General features: G+C 42.9%; 1 protein-coding gene across 18 annotated transcripts in view; it reads left to right on the forward strand.

Moving 5' to 3' along the window:
- plch2a (phospholipase C, eta 2a) overlaps positions 1 to 16662 on the forward strand; it is a 97433-nt gene that overhangs the window by 55624 nt on the left and 25147 nt on the right. For 6 of the 18 annotated variants that reach the window (XM_053849259.1, XM_053849261.1, XM_053849265.1 and 3 more), the window contains exon 1: positions 12898 to 13381. The exons of 3 other annotated variants lie outside the window; for them this stretch is intronic. In XM_053849259.1, the coding sequence (XP_053705234.1) occupies positions 13135 to 13381 (247 nt within the window). In that variant the 5' untranslated portion in view covers positions 12898 to 13134. Of the gene's footprint in view, positions 1 to 709; positions 1107 to 11771; positions 11980 to 12896; positions 13382 to 16662 lie in introns of those variants that run through there. 9 more of the 18 variants (XR_008412944.1, XR_008412945.1, XR_008412946.1 and 6 more) reach the window with 4 other exon arrangements.

The following is a 16662-nucleotide window of genomic DNA, read 5'->3' on the forward strand; positions in this document are numbered from 1 at the left end:
GAATTTGAATCATCCCCAAAGGTCTGTTGAACTTTATTGGGGAGCAGAGGTGGAAGCGTTTCCTCATCATTGTTTTGCTCTTTTCGTCTGCACTGGCTCTTCCACCGCAGCGGTGACCTAGTCTGAACGCATAAACCAGACAGAAGAAAGGGCACAGACAGTACAAAATGACTTTTCAAATTAGGTCACATCATCATGACAGTGTTATTTTCCTGATACAGTGTGAAAACTTTTCCTCCTCGATGAGGCTGACCTTGCTTCTGGCCGATCGCCTCTTTCTCCTTACTCTACTGTCGCAGAGTTGCAGGTGGAATTTCGCGAAGTCTTGGGGTCCATTTTAATGCCTCTGTTTCCTGTCCTTCTCTGTCCTTCTGCTGGGACAAGCATCCTCGCCTCGGCTGGTGATTCTTAGGCACCTCCATATTGAATAAAACATGCTGCACTTCACTCCTTGCCTATCATGGCCAACTCGCCTCCTGTGCGCCTCAAGCACCCTTCCCTCTTTGCGCTCTCTTCTCTTCATCGCAGCAGAAGCATTTCAGTCCATTTCCTCCCTCCACATCTCTGCTCCTCCTCCCTCCCTCTAATAGGGCTTGTTCTCCCAGGTGATCGGTGCTGAGCCGAGCGCTTCCCCCTTGCGTACCAGTGCTGTGAGTGGTTGACTGTGCTGAATGCGCTCCTAAGGCTCTCCAGGCTACCCCCTTGCTGCCCCCACCCCCTTCACATCTACACACACTTACACACCCTCCCGTCTGTACAGTAGATGCAGAGGACGAAGAAGTGTGTGAGCACGCTCTTGTCTACTCTGCTAAATTGGCACATGGAGGCAGAGAGGATGGATTTGAGTGAAGACAGCATGCTGCGAGATCAGACGCCAGCGAGGTAGAAACACAGCAAGTTGTTCCCGAAAAAGCGTCTTCTGTCACACTTGGATGATGACAGCCTCAGGGCAGGGCAGTGCAAGTGACAGGAGCGTTGGTCCAGATGGCAATTAGAGTGAGGGAGAATCCTTGGTCCCGGACTTAGACGCACATGGAGCACCATCTATTGTGGGAATACAACGATGGAGGACTTCAGCAATGTTCGCAGCCTGAGCCGAGAGAAAGGTAAGAGAGCTCCAGAATTTACTCTTCACCTGCATGCAGCCGAGGAAAAGTAGGCCACATCAGGCTGGAAAGTTCATCGCAAGGAGATGGAGGACGAGCCGACACTTCTCAACTCTGCCTAATTGTGGTCACACAGCTTTGTTCTGGAGCTTGTGAGTGTCAGCGGGAAGATCCCTGAAAAACGCAGGGGTGGATTTGTGCCTTGGAAAGTTCAGGACTTGTCCTGCCATCCAAGCCAACCTACCCAGTCCTTGTCAGCAGGAGGGAGAGCGTGTGCGGTGACAGCATGAGGAAAGTGAAAAGAAAGCAGTGGAAATGAAGACATCTATCTTTGACAGTCAGGACTCGCCCCCCTTTTCCCCCACGCCCAACATCCTCCTCCTCCTCTGTAGAACTCCCACAAGCCCCAGTAACCATAGAGTCAGTCGTTAGTGTTGGCTCACCTGGGTTTGGCAGGAACTGAGGCTGATGCTGGCAGAGCTCTGTAATCAGCCTTCCACGCCACCACAATGGAGCTAATGCTCCACCGCTGCTCCGCTGATGCGGGCGGCTGAGAGTCGTGTCAGCGGACCTGAAAGCATCCTGCCTGCGCTCGTCTCAGCGCTCCACAGTTAATTACATCTAAACACATTTATCTTTGTCCAACATTGAGCATGATGGATTGGGGATTATGTGTGTTGCAAATGCAGTCGGATATATCCTAAAATTGACTTCGAAGCAGCATGTCATTACTCTAGACTATAGTGAAGTAACAGCAATCTTATTAACTTAATGGCTTTACTCTAAGACGTATGTAGTCAGTCAGATTTAAACTGCTCACTTCTTGTCCTTCATTTTGATTTTCAAGTTCATAGGTAATTTATCTTTAATCTGAAAAGAAAAGAAAACCTCATAAAATATCACCAAAACTGCATTGTATTTATCTGTGAATATTAATACTCAGTGTGTCAACATGATCTCCCTGCAATCTCTAGCCACTGACCTGAGCAAGGGGAATGTATTAATGGATTTCTTCATGATCCATTCTTCTTTAATGCCCTTGCGGGTACCTCACACTTAACTATTTCAAGCCTCACAGCCACCTCATCGGTCAGAGAAGGCCTTACAATCTGGTTTGAGTTAAGACTACTGGTTAAGACTGCGTTAAACTGAATTCCAATCCAGACTTATTTGCTATTGAAGACCTGTATGGGGCGTCAGTTATATTACATATATATTACAAAACCCACTCTCACGTACTAATACACGTAGTGGATGGATCAAAATGCACGGCCATATTTTTTATGACGTCGACTGTAAACAGGTCTATAATGTACTTCAGTTTGAAGAACCATGGTTTCAGACTGCTTCTCTTATGAACTCCTCCTTAGGTCATTGACCATCTCCCCTGCAGGAATATTGATCAACTGTATTGTTCAATTGTGAAAATTCCCATCCCACCCTTCCTCCAAGCCTCTGCTTCTCTCTTCAGTACCACTGCATTTATTGCCCCTGTGTCTCCAGAGAGACTGTGAGCAAACATATTCTATCACACAGGACAATGTTTAGTGCCGTAAAATCACTGCATGGACGACTGCATTGGACTGTGACGTGTGGAAGTAGTCAACGTTGGTCAGTGTTTGGTTTGTAAGTTGTTGCTGTTTGAAGGGAATCATGAGCTAACTGGGCTCTCTCCATGCACATCCTGGACAGTTACTTTTATGAGATGACTGATGAAGATGACTTCATAATGAAGCACAATTCTCTAATGTCTCCATGTTTTGATGAGTTATTTGTCTACGCAAGACTTCCCCAGGGGCATACGAAGCTGTTGTGACACAGATGAAGGAAATTGCAGTAGAGTAATAGGTTTTCCAAAATTGGCATGTCAATGGAAATGTCATGTTCAGCTTTTATTTTGTCTCGTCTTCCTGTGTTTCCTCCCACTCTATCTAGATAGATAGATAGATAGATAGATCACACTTCACCTCCTCAGACAAGTAAGATAAAACAGTGGCTTTATGACCCTAAATAAGGGGCACAAATGGATTCTATTAGCTTGCAGCTTCATCATTTGCTGTTATTACTCCAAGCCTGCAACAGTGTTCGGGTGTGTCCTCCTCCCGTCTCTCAGCAGACCACAGGCTTTTAGCTCTGCTCCGTCTGTCTGACGCAGGTCCAAATGATTCAAAAAGAACACGTTGTGCATCAGTCCGAAAACATCCTCATCAAATATGAAAGCGCTGCTCTCATTTAGGAAACCAATAAGTATTTTTGTCTCCTCGCTGAAGACTGGAATGGTGGGAGTTTGTATGCACAACACCATTGTTAATACAGTCAAGTTGTTTTTGAATGAGCTCAGTTAATGTGTTCAAACCTTGCAAAGTTTGTCATCCTCTACAAGTGAATGACACAGTGGTGATATTGTATCAAAGACGTGTTGATTTGGCTCTGAGTGTCTGTGGTTATTGCCATATTTTAAAGCATGGAGAATGACATGATATGCCTGGAAGGTTAAATGATTATATTTAATTTTGCACATGCGTTTATTCTAATGTCCTCTGAATAAATCATAAATCTTTTTAAGCGGTAAATATCTGGGTAACCGAGTGATGTCACGCATATATAACTATGCCATAAAGGCTCTTTATTGAAAGGTATTTTGCTGATTTACCTTCAGTGACAAGAAATACTGTAAAAAATGTAAATTATTTCAAAATGACTAATGATTGCTATGGTGGAAGAAAAACAGACTAGAAAATTATCGAAACTATAAGTTCAAATACAAAATATGGCAGCACTTTGGCATTTTCTGAATGGAGATGCACGTAAATTTGGGCAATGAGTTTTCATCCAGGTCACCATGGTGAGCTTGAAATTATTCATCTGTTCACTCCAGTTGATAAATCCTTATTCAGTGAAGTATTAGGTCATACAAATGTTGGTTCCAGACACTGGAATATCCTTCGGTTATGACTGCATCTGAATGTGTCATCCATCCATGTGACTAAGCAGTGAATGATTTTCTGTGCGGAGAAGTTTTGCTTTTTGAGTGTGAATGTGTTTTTTTACTTTGGTGACTGTTGTCCTGAGAATTCTGTGGAATGACCTTTGTACAAAGTGGCATCCAAGCAGCCAGATATATATATGTATTGATGGATGTTGGATGTTTTTTGACCCTTCTGGTGCAGCAGTCATAGAGGTCCTCATCTCACATGTGTGGGTGTTGTGTTTAGCGCCGTTCAGTAAATGTCAGATTAGCAGGCCGAGGTGCCAGAGGGCAACTCTCTCTGAGGAGCAGAAGGACATTTTATCGACAAGGTTGTCGATCGTTGTCACATCTTCTTGGTGTGACGTTTGAACTGAAGCGTTGCTGCCGACGATACTCTCTTGTAACTTCAAACAGATGTGGAGTTGTAACGACACACACATGCCGCGATGTTAATTCCTCGTGTGGAAGTTGTGTTATGCTGTCCAAAGGTTCTTACAGTCGCGACAGCAGGATCTGACGGGTGCGGACACATAGCCGGGATTAAGCTCCCACTGCAGATGATTTAAATTTAGCGGCTGTCTAATGAAATGTGAAATTAATTTGGATAACATTTTTAATGGAGTCTTGAGTCAGGAAATGTCATCATTTAAACTTAACATTTCACTGCCCCACTCCTGTCATACCTGAACACCGATGAGCTCCTGCTGGATTAAAATGCAAACCCGAAAGATGGACATTTGAGGAAAATAATTTATAATTAAAATTTTTAATTTTTAATTTATAATTTTAAATTTTATTGATAACCCTGACTTGTCTGCTGTAGTGTGAAGATATTTATTTATTTTGCATGTTTTTGACATTTGTTTCTTCTCATACTTTTGAGTTTTAGATTGTTTTAATTGTGCTTAATAATTCATTTTTTATTCTCATTTGACAACTTTTTTCTTTTCTTCATATTTTATCAAAAGGAGAGAACATTGATCACGCTCGTAACTTTAAATAAACAGACGTAGTGTGTTATTGCTCTTGATCTTGATCTAATATATTTTTTATTTTACTGAATTAATTCTTCATATAATTCAGAATACAAAACCTGTTATTATCCTATTATTATTCAACATATGAAAATTTAAAAAAAATGTAAAAATGTGTTCAGCATATTTTTTGAAACTACTATATTTCTAAATAGCAACTGTTGTTTGTTCCAATTGCTGTTAAACATTGTTGAAAAATGCAAAGGTAGTAAATTGTAGTCTCTAAGAGCATGTTAAATATTATGATGATACTGTTTTTATCCCTTTGATGTGGTCAGACTGGGGCAGCATTACAGTACTTCTAAAGAACTCGATTGTGTCAGTGTCCACCTGTGATGGACTGGAGACCAGTCCAAGGTGTCCCCCACTTCTTACTCCAAGATAGTGGGGGTGGGCTCTGACCTCAGGGTGAATGAATAAATAATAAAAATGCAAGTTTCATTGTGACATTCTACTGCCTGTTTTTTTTTCAATAGATTTGATTGCAAGACTTCTCATAGAATTGAAAACACTTGACACACTGTGTCAAGCGCAATCAGCGAGATGGCCTCAGGGATGCGATTGAACTTCCCGTCTGACAGACCTTGCAATTTACCTGATTTTCATTTCATCAAGAAACCAATAAATAAGTGGTAACCACAGTAGCTGTGAAAATGTCAGCAGAACATCGCCACAGCCCAAAATAAAACCTTCACAGGAGAATACAAAGTGTGAGCCCACACTGCTCTGCCTTTTAAAAGATCTTCAGAAGCGAACAATGCAGCACCAAAATGTGTCCCTCATCACCCTTCACATTGTGTGGGACTTGTCTTCACCTCCTCCTCGCTGTCTCACTGATCCATCCTCAGGGTTTGATCGCACAACTTTTCACCCCAGTGATTCACATACGTGTGGCACCAATGAAAAAAATGCAGACACAATTATAGACAGGAACCAAAACCCTGAGATCATCACAGAGATCTTTGATCCATGACGGCAAAGATGGAGAGCAGTGTTTAATATCACTTTGTTGATGCGTATTTGCAGTGGGGGAAGAAAAAAAGTGGCTGCTGCAGGCAGCTGAAAGGTCTCACCTCGCTGAGCAGGCTGTCCAGAGTTGATTAGCAGACACAGGATCTCAGAAAGTCTCTGCGCTGTTTCATTAACGTCTGCTCGAGAAGAATGTGCTGCACAATAAGGGATGTCTCACTGCGCAAGGTGAGCACCTAGATGTTAATCGAGCTCTTGTTAGAGACGTATATTTTTAGATCAGACAAAAGGTCAGACATCAGGTCACTATCTGGGCAGCACTGATGCGCCACATTGTCTGAAACATGGAGCTGTAGACCAGACCAGCCTTTTTATGAAAGTATTACACATTTTGTGTTAGTGCAGAGGGATCACAACCCCACCTCACCTCCAACCTCCCATGAAATTACTTCACCTTGTCCTGGTTTTGTCCTTCACAGCAGGACGTGCTCAGAAAATCTAGAAGACCAAAGATGTGCTCACATTGGTGCCATCCAATAGCCGGCTGAGTGCTCTCAGGATGGCGTCTTATTTATCAAGATTTTGTTTTTGATCATTTTTCTTTGTCTCTTCCGGACAAATCTCCGCTCACTCACCTCATTTATGCTCATGCAAATCTCTGCTCTCTTTTGCTCTGCTGTCACTCAAGCTGACAGCAAACAAACTGCAATATATGCACTAGATAGAGGTGCTATCTAGAGTTTACATCCATCTTGCATGGATGTGGAACAGTTGCTGCCACATGTACACAACGTGAGCAATTAGACCTGCAGCAGCAGAGCGCCCATATTTATGCATTTTTAGATGTTCGCGCCTGTCGGCGTGAACACAATAATGCTAATTCATCACTTGCAGTTACGTCCCGCAGGTAACACTAAATTTATATTGGACCGGAAAATCATATCTCCATCATCCGGGGACAGACTGTATCACATCCCTGGTGAGGTGCTGATGGCAGCTGAGTGTTGCATCACATGACCAGAGTCTATTCTTGGAACGTGCAGGGGAGTTGTAACCGCTATCGGCTGCTGTCCTCGTAGTTTTAATGAGTTGTGCTGACAAAGTGGAGGAGTTGCTGTAAGCACCTTACGATCTGATGGGTTTTATTAACACCATGAGGCGTGATTCAACATGGGAGTGATGGCGGAGCGGCCCGTGTGGCAAATGCCTGATGATGCCGTCTTTGTGAATGTAATATTCAAAATGCTGCGCCAGATGTTTCTTCAGTGCCTTTCTTTTTGGCTATCATAAAGAAAAACTACTTGAGTGCTCACGATTCATAATCTGATGGTGGACTGCAAGAGAAATTGTGTTTATCATATATTCAGATCTAGATTTATGTGTCTAAAAAATGTCTAAAAACAGATGTTGAAGGAGTCGCTTGAAGCAAGAAAATGTCAAGTAGGTTGGTGATGAATCGTCTTATTTACTATTAAATAGAGTGCCTTTTTCCAAGTTGTCCTGGATGCACCACGGTAAAGGAAGTGTGCGTGAATATTCAGATCCTGGTCTGAGCTATTTTAGAGCGGAAAAGTACAAAGTAAAAGATAATTAGAGGAGCTCCGCTGCTGACTTTGCCTCGCCCCTCTATCTCTCCTCATGAATATATTGTCTGAAATGAGTAGACATTTGTCGAGAGACGCACCACGTAAACACTGCTGCTTGCAAACTGCCGCTCTTACTTGCCACTTGCTTAATGAAAACTCGCTCAACCTAAAGGTCTTGCCTCAGAGTTCATCATTTGCCCCATATTTCTAAGTTGTCCTGAAGGCAGCATGGTGAGAGGTGCTGCCAGAATCATCTTGAGTGAAGAGATGTGACATTTTCTGTCCGTAATGAGGTCATACTGGTTGTCAGCTCGACTCACCAGCCGCAGACAGACAAGTGGAGGCTCATTTTGGAAGCGAGAGTGGACACAGCTCAAACAAAAGTAACAATGCTGGAGTGGGATTCCAATGTGTAGCTGCTTATTTCCTCCTCACTGCATCATTTAGAAGAGAGTTGGTCCATGCTCCACAGGTTTGCATTTCTCCTCCCACACCGTCACCAGCAGCCAGGCGGAAAAGCAGCCTCATAAGTTCCCTGGGAGGCAACCTCGAGGCCCAGCACAACAGGCACCTGACAAGTCAGCCAGGAAGTGGCATGGGCCACCAGGGGAGTAAATTTGCAGATTTCCAACCTCAAAATTCTATCCCGCGATGCTCCCTCATTTTAAACCAGAGACCGGGGGCAGGCGTCTCGGCTGTTTCAACTATTTCAACTATGACTTGACTCCCTCTGCTGGGTCAGCACTCTGTTTAAGCAGCCCGTCAGAGACTCTCCAGTGTGTCCCATCACCGTCAGCAAAAGCTCCCAGGGTGTGCAATTCATGTCGCCTTTATATATCATTCTGATTTTTCAAAACAAATGGTGTGTTTGTGTGTGTGTGTGTGTGCCTGCGTGTGCTCAGCAGTGGGTGGATCTGCACACACTTTCAAGGGATTTTGGAAGCTAATCTTTCCCCACTGACTCTCTCTCTCTCTCTCACACACACACACACACACGAGCAGCACGGTTGCTGTTCTCCAGCACAGCTCTGTAGCTTCCTCTTTGCCACTTTGCCATCTGGCAGCTTCAGAAGGTATGGTAACTGCTCTTTCATCCAATGGGCCGACTTCAGCGGAACCGCTGGGGAAGTAGAGGTCTCTGCCGCCAGAGCTTCATTCACCGCTGCAATGGAGCAATGAGAGACACAGCCACCCAAAATAGACTCACAAGAGCCGCTTGATGATCATGCTTTGATTCAGAAGACAGTGTGTGTGTGTGTTTGTGTGACAGTTCAGATAAGCCCAGTGTCTTTCAGTCGGAGCTATTTTACATCAACAAAGTAAAAGATAATTAGAGGAGCTTTATTTCTCCTCACTACGTCTCCCCATAAATATGGCGTTTGTCAATTTTACAAAAGCACGAACTCACTCACACACACGACGTCTCTTAAATGTTTGCCTCGCGCTACGTTTCGTGCTGCTTCAATTATACGTCTCTCTTGGTGTCTCAATGTTCCACTGTGCTATCGCACATGTTAGCAAGCGTTGCTAATTCACCCAGCACCCAGGTGGCTTGCACACCTAAATCTCTGGACCGGTAACTCTTGCGGTAACTCTTGCGGTAACCTTGCGATCTATTGCTCGGATAAATGGTGCATTTAATGGGTAAGATTTGGTCGCCATGACACTGTAACCGTTGGCACATGCACTCTGGAGCACTAGGCCATAACAACAGACTTGTGCAGGGGGGCATTATGATCTCCACTCCTGAGCTGGCGTGCCCCTAATTTGTCCTGCACCCATGCCAGGCTTGATGTAATATCCTGCCCCTGGTATTTTTAGCTGCCAGCAGGGACCCGAAGCAGGTTTGCACACTCACACCTTCCACTCTGCTCTTTAGGAATCTCTCAAAACTATATCCATAAATCAGAATTATCTTCTCCATTCATTGTTTCTTTTATTCTCTCAGATAGCGCGCCTCTGCTTGTGTCCTGAATAGAGACATCATTAGTTATTTGGCCTGCAGGTTTCCAGATTCCAGGCGAGGAACTGATTAAACAGCTCATTGCTAACTACAGAAACATGTTTGCCCAAAGTCCCTGAAGTAGCACCATAAATCATTTACAATATTGCCTTGTAGATAACAGGTCTTCTTGTTTCTTGGCAGCTGGGCGCCAGTGAATACCTAATTTTTAGGCCGCGATAAAGGATATATGTGTCACCTGAAGTTTTTTTTTTTTAACTGTGCTAAAGTTCTTCAGACTTTAACACAACCTAGCAATGGAAATATCCCTGGTAAAGTGCATGACTTTAGTTTTTTATTTTATTTTAATGTATTTGTTCTATTTCAGAGGTGAAAGGCAATTGAGCTGCTTGCTTAGCATCAGGAATATCCTTCAACACGTTTGAATTGTTGTCTCTGAACTTAAATCCTAGTCACACAACAGGTTTTGTGGATGTGAGGCACCGTGGGTGTATTTCAGTGAAGTAATTGACAGCAGGAAGCGGATGGAGCAAGATGAGACGTGGCGTCTTGATTCATCGATGTTCTCATTACTCACAGCTAAGGAGGCTTGGAGATAGAGCAGCTCACTAGCAGCGAAACAACACGTTGGTTCACACTTCACACAGAATTTCCCCAATCAAAAGAGAATGAACGTGTTTTAGTAGTGAGAGAAATTGGCATTTTCGGTAAAATGACGCTCATTTATATGAAAAGTGCTTTTTTAAATACACTATAAATGGAAGTCTGTGTTATTTATTTAATTTAGGTGGTATGTGGGTGGGCCCTGTAGTTCCGATCCCCCAAACAACTAATGTATTTGAAATGATACACACTTCACATGTACTGAGGTGGTTTCATCTGCAGGTTTTTCTTTAGTTGAAACTGGCAAAGTTTGTAAAAAAGGAAGAGACACTTGTACTGTAGCAGAGTCAGAGCTCACTCTCTGGCCGTGGTTATGAAATCCCCCTCCAGCCGGAGGTGGCTTTCAGCACCAGAGACAGCTCACACTCGCTGACCCTGGGGAGGACCGTGCACTGAACCCAGCCTTCTTTTGTTCGAGATCCGCAGTGAGACGACGGACTGCTCCTGGAGCCTAAAGCCGCCCCGAGAGAGCGATCGCTTGCTCTATCAACAGCAATCAGTGACGAAGGTCACCCATGTGTCCACTTTAACTGTCAAGTGTCTGTGGCCTCACACTGATTGTACAACCCTGGAGACACTCATGTGCACACTCATACGAAACTCACAGTTCTGGATCATCGAGTAGAAGCTGCATTTCGGATTATTTATATTGTATTTACACAACATAATGGCTGTAATTTGGATAAGTATGTTATTGTGCACATTAATAACAACTGTACCAGTTAGAAATCCATTTAGAGTTTCAAGATATAATATTAAAATTATACATATATTCAAATATAAAATATAAGTGGACAAGTGTCACCTGACCTGGTAGGAATCTAATAGCAAAAAAAGACAGGACGATTGAATTGCTTCTTATTTTTTTAATTGAAATTTTATTTTGAAAAATGATTACACATTAAAGAAGCAATAATGTATAATACCACACATATTTTTTACCTAACAGCCAGATGAGGCTCTTTGCGCCAGCTGCTGCCCCCACAACCCAACCTCAGATGTGGGGCAGAAAATGACCGTAGTCGTAAGCAGAGAAAAACATCCTCCAGTAATACTACTAATATACCACTAATATGACGATTTATAAGCAGAATATATATATATATATATATATATATATATATATATATATATATATATATATATATATATATATATATATATATATATATATATATATATATATAATTTAATTAGTACTATCTAGTTCTATAAGTTTATTTCAACTTTTATTTTGTGGAGTCAGAAATGTAGATTATCGTTATCATAATGATCCTTTTTTTTAATCGACGGGGTATCGAAGTTTTTTTTTCTTTTCTCACAGACACGTGAACGCACCACAGGCACGCTCATGACAAACCCCCAAATATGGCGTCATTTCATGTTTGGATTTACGTCCCGTGGTCGTGAGGAGTTGAACTGCGCGAACGCAACTTTTCCTGTCTGCTGGAGACGTTTATTTTTCTGCTGTGTTTTTCCCGAGACTCAATTGTTATGCCCAAACTGCCAAGTTTTCACGACTCGGTTTACCTGTCGTATCTTCAGGAGAAGACGACGAAAATCCAAATCTACGCGACCTGGTCGAATGTCGCGAAACGACGCGGGAAACCTCATTTACTTCTTGAAAACGTCTTTTCGAAGTTATTTCGGGGCAAACATGCGAGCGAGGTCAAGCCTCGGGGTCAAGGTGAGTTCATGTCTCTTTCACGTTCTGGGACGACCTCCCCTTGTAAAAAAAAAAAAAGTATCCCAAGATTAAAACCATGGCCGAATTTGCCAACAGACAGGGACAGTTTATGTTTCACTTCTTGGAATACACCCCGCCTGCCAATGAGGTACGAAATGTGAATGGAACCGTAAAACGCCAGCTTTCACAATGAAGTTCAGCAGGTGCAAGCGCTCCCACATTAGCTCGCTTGGCAACGTGGATTTTTCAAACGTGCAATCAACGAGTTGACTGTTCACTTAATAGTGATTCAACACATGGCTGACATCTTCATTCAATAGGTTCTTTTTTTTCGAGTTTTTTTTTTTGTCTGTGTGTGAGCTAATTCTTAATCAATCACAATTAAACGCAGATGTTTGACCATTATACTTCAGGTTCTTGGAAGATATCAAGTGAAATAAACATCCTGTTATGTTTTAGTTTTATTTTGAAGTGCACTCTTCTCACGTTTGACTGTTCTATATTCCTGACCACTCCTCTCCTCTGTGGTCAGAGAGTGTTTGACACCTCTCCACGTGCTCAGACTGCTCTCATCCCAAGTGTTTGCCTCCTTCCAAACAGACACTCAATAAAGAAATGGGCCTTTTTTTTTTTTACGAAAGAAAAGACTTTAGTTTATTGTGATACTCATTTGAACAAGTCAACAAACATCTATAGAGGCCCACTCTTGTCTGCAGGCTATGATCCGCTGGCTGTACTTGGAGAAATGGTGCACTAGAGTTTAGTCATCTGTGGATTCTCCTGACCCACTCTACAGAAGCTTGGTGTCCAGGTGCACTTCACTGTAGGGCTCAGTCAATCATCAGATTTCACTACAAAGCTCCTGGACCTGGATTACTGCTTGGGGATTTAAGATTCTCACGTGCCCATCGCTGGCTGCTCATTCCTGAGGTGGCTTCAACGTCTGTGCTGCTCCTCTTTTCTTGGTGGTTATTGGGTGAGCGAATGCTCATTGTGAAGACATGTCAGAGCCAGGGACTGTAGAATAGATGGTGCAGCTATCGCCCGAGAACATTATTGACCAGCTGTTGATGCCATAATGGAGTGAGAGGAATTCTTCTCCGCTTCTTTGTGGACTTCACACTTTTTCCCCAGAGGAATTCATTTTATTTTTCAATGAGCACACAGAAGAAAAGCATTTTTTTGCCCATCAGCGGCATGTCTTCCGCCCTCATGTGTGCGACTGCCGCAGCAGCCACCGCAGACATTCCTGGACCTCCAGCCAAAGGAGCCTTCAGCGAGACCGCTGATGGTAAAGGCAAGCATGAGCAGAAGAATGCATCCCCACCTCGATTAGTGGAGGAGTTCTTCTGGATAGGCGGTAGCATAGCCGCCTTCTCCAAGTGGAGGCTCGGATACATGGGTAAGAGGAAATATCCTGAGACTGGATACTCGGTTATGGTTGTTGTGGGTCCAGGTTTGGCTAGTAGACATTGACTTTGATTTAAATAAATAAATCTCAGTATATTACTTCATGTAATGAAATTTTTTGATGTGTATCAAAAAATTTTCAACAAAACAATCTAAAATTTTGTAGTGTGATTGTAAAACACTTAAAGGTCAAATGAGCTTTTAAATATTATCTATGTATTGCATCGAACCAAGTTGGAAGTGAAGCACTGCGTTGGATATTTGTGCTCTCCAGAACACACAAGTCCATTCAGAAATGCATCAACTCACCTTGCTACTGTGACAAGCCCCTGGTTCCTCAATGTATTTGCAATGAGTAATTTTATTTATTTATGTTCAGAATATTTATAGTGCTGCAGCGGACAGTGATTCTAATTGCAAGGATAATTAATTGAGCAGAACTAAATGTTTTTAAATGCCCCACATATGAGAAGTGGGCATACGTGTTGGGAATCCACTCTGTGCATTTAATATCCAAGGTGCATCAATAACATTCCAATATTCAAACCAGTGGTTTGGTTAAGTTCTGTTGTTGAAAGTATTTCCCCTAAAAAAAGTTTTTCAAAAAAATCTTCAGCAAATGATGAGAGTTTCAGTTTCAGTTTCCTGAGGTTCAACATTATTTTACCAACAATTTTCAGATAAATGCAAGATGAAATACTTGCACTACACAGATATTTTCTTCCCTACTACGACTCTTAAATGGATGGATCAAAGACAAGTGTGGGCTTATTTGTTTGTGACATATGGTCTTTGGACAATCCCCAGAGGCTTAACCTAGTGCCCCTGGAGGAGCGGAGAGTAGTTTACTCCACCTGCTTGTCCCACATTAGCACTCTGCCGTTGTCATTTGTCTTACCTGAGCTTAACCTGAGCTAGTCAGCTGCAGTCTGTACCCTCAATTCTCCCTGTGAACTGCCTGCTGCAGCAGCTGTGGTGTCCACTAATGCTGAGACCACAGAAGATGTGGGTCATTCATTCAACTAATTTTCCAATTCAAGTTTACATTGTGGTCCGATTTACATTTCAGAGGATTTTTCCTCCTTTCTTCTTCAACCGTATCTCTTGGCTGTGATCAAGCTTCTGCTGCCCGAGTTCCTTTTGCATGTGTGCCTTTTTGCCGGGCTCCAGCTTCCACACCCGATTTAAATCTAAAGTGGTTACCATGGCGACGCACCTAGACTCCCACTGAAGACTTTACGCCTCCTTTTGTGTTTTGTGCTCCACTTTATTACGCCCCCTTGAGACGAGGTTGGCAGAAAGAAACTTTATCTTCTTATTTATTCATTGACCTTGTTTGGTTTTGTTCGTTACTTGAGTTCTTTTGCAGCATATTTCCCTTTTCAGTAGGTTTCTTTTTTGCTCTTAATTTGTTGTAGAAAAGTTCTAGTCTGTTTCCGTGCTCATAAACATTAGTTTTTGACTTGATAAAAAAAAATACAAATTTAGTCTGAAGTCTACTCCACTTTGTCACCACTTGCTGATGTGTAGTGTGCTGGGCTTGTAGCCAGAGGTGAGCCACCCATCCTGAGCAGATGGAGTGACTGACTGTTGACATTTTAGTTTTTTTACTCAAACAGTACATGGATGTGTCAGTCTCATTTTCAGGGCATTAATGATCTACTTCAGTGAGAAGTGTTTTCTGAGCATCACCAGTGATGTGTCAGCTGTTCCATGCCACATCCAGGTCCATGCCTAGGTCCAGACAGCATGGTCAAAGGCTCATTGTGTGGGTACCGGTTCCTGTAAGGTCATCATTCATGCCACCAATTTTACTCACCTGTTCTTTGATAGAAAGAAGTGACATTTTATATTGTTTTTTTCGACCTGAATCTAGGAGAAACCACCACTCTCCACTTCATGTTAATTATTGATGTGTTTTATTTTATTTTTTACGTGGCTAGCATGCCGCCAATAATGTGGGTCTGTGTCTGTGTGAGCGACGCTGCAGACTGGAGCGTCTCATCTTCATTCCACTGAAACAGACTTCTTTGACCTACCTTGATCAACAATGAATAACAGGTGAAACACATGCCATAGGTTTAGTTTAGGGAAGGACAGAGTCAAATGTGGAACTGAGTCATGTCAGTCGTGTTGATCGTGGCTCTGATGACGCTCCAAGTCTTAGGACTGCGGCTCAGCACTGAATGTGCAGTGAAGTTTACTGTTTATGTTTCAAAGTTAAACGTAAGTCTTTGAACAAGAGTTAGACATTTCGCCGGAATAGCTCTTACTTTTTCGTCTTACGATCATCTCAATAGCAACTTGGCTGAAATCGCAGCCAGTTCGGCGGCTCATTTGGTGAAGAGCCGCATGAAAATAGCCGTGGGTTGGCCAGGCCTGGGCTACACCGCGGAGCCGACTGTGTGCGAGTCCCAAAACCACTGGACTGTTGATTAATTGATTACACCAGCCTTTACTCGGCTTAATCGCGACTCCATAGGCTACAGCTAACCTTTCCACTGTCTAGAACTGGGTCACATGTGCTTGCTTCTCCATGCAGCAGATTCAGAGCCATGCATGCTTCTTTTCTGGCCTGTATGGCTGTTAAATAATTCAAATGTTCTTTTTAAAATCTCCAACTGTGCCACTTCTTCCCTGGTGGGTGAGTTTGTTCACAGCAGACTCCACTGGACCTCGATCATCACTTGGACACCAGCGATTTCAAAGTGCAACTTTCTACATGGAGCCAGCTTTCTGCAGCTTGAAATCTAGACTTGGTTGCATAAAGTGCAGTAAATATGCGTTTTATTAGTTCCCCCATTATGTGGATTTAAAAACTAATATCACCTAAGATGAGGTGTGCTACTCACCTGGGTGAAGAACCAATTTGACTTCACAGTGCGCCATTCCAGTCAAGGTTTCAGAGAATTTATGATGTTGAATTCAATCACTTTTGCTATTGATGCTACTCGGCTGGATCCAAAGGACACCAGTTACACTGGGCTGTGGTTTTGACACCCTGAGAAGTCCAGTCTCTCATGTTTCAGTCATGTAAATATGACGCCGTCTTGCCGTTTCTCCTTGCCAGGGTTTATTGAGTACAGCAGAACTCTGATATCCACACATTGGAGTATACGGTACCTCAAGGCTGCCCGATTGATCTCTTTGTACGAAGCAAAAGGGCTTCTTTGATGCTTTGTGTCGATGGAATATAAAGTGTTATGTGAGGCACTATTCAAAGGTTTTCGCTCTTATTTCTCTATAGACTGTGCTGAACATCATAAACATTAG

Source organism: Synchiropus splendidus, chromosome 18 (assembly GCF_027744825.2).
Source record: "Synchiropus splendidus isolate RoL2022-P1 chromosome 18, RoL_Sspl_1.0, whole genome shotgun sequence".
Taxonomy (NCBI): domain Eukaryota; kingdom Metazoa; phylum Chordata; class Actinopteri; order Syngnathiformes; family Callionymidae; genus Synchiropus; species Synchiropus splendidus.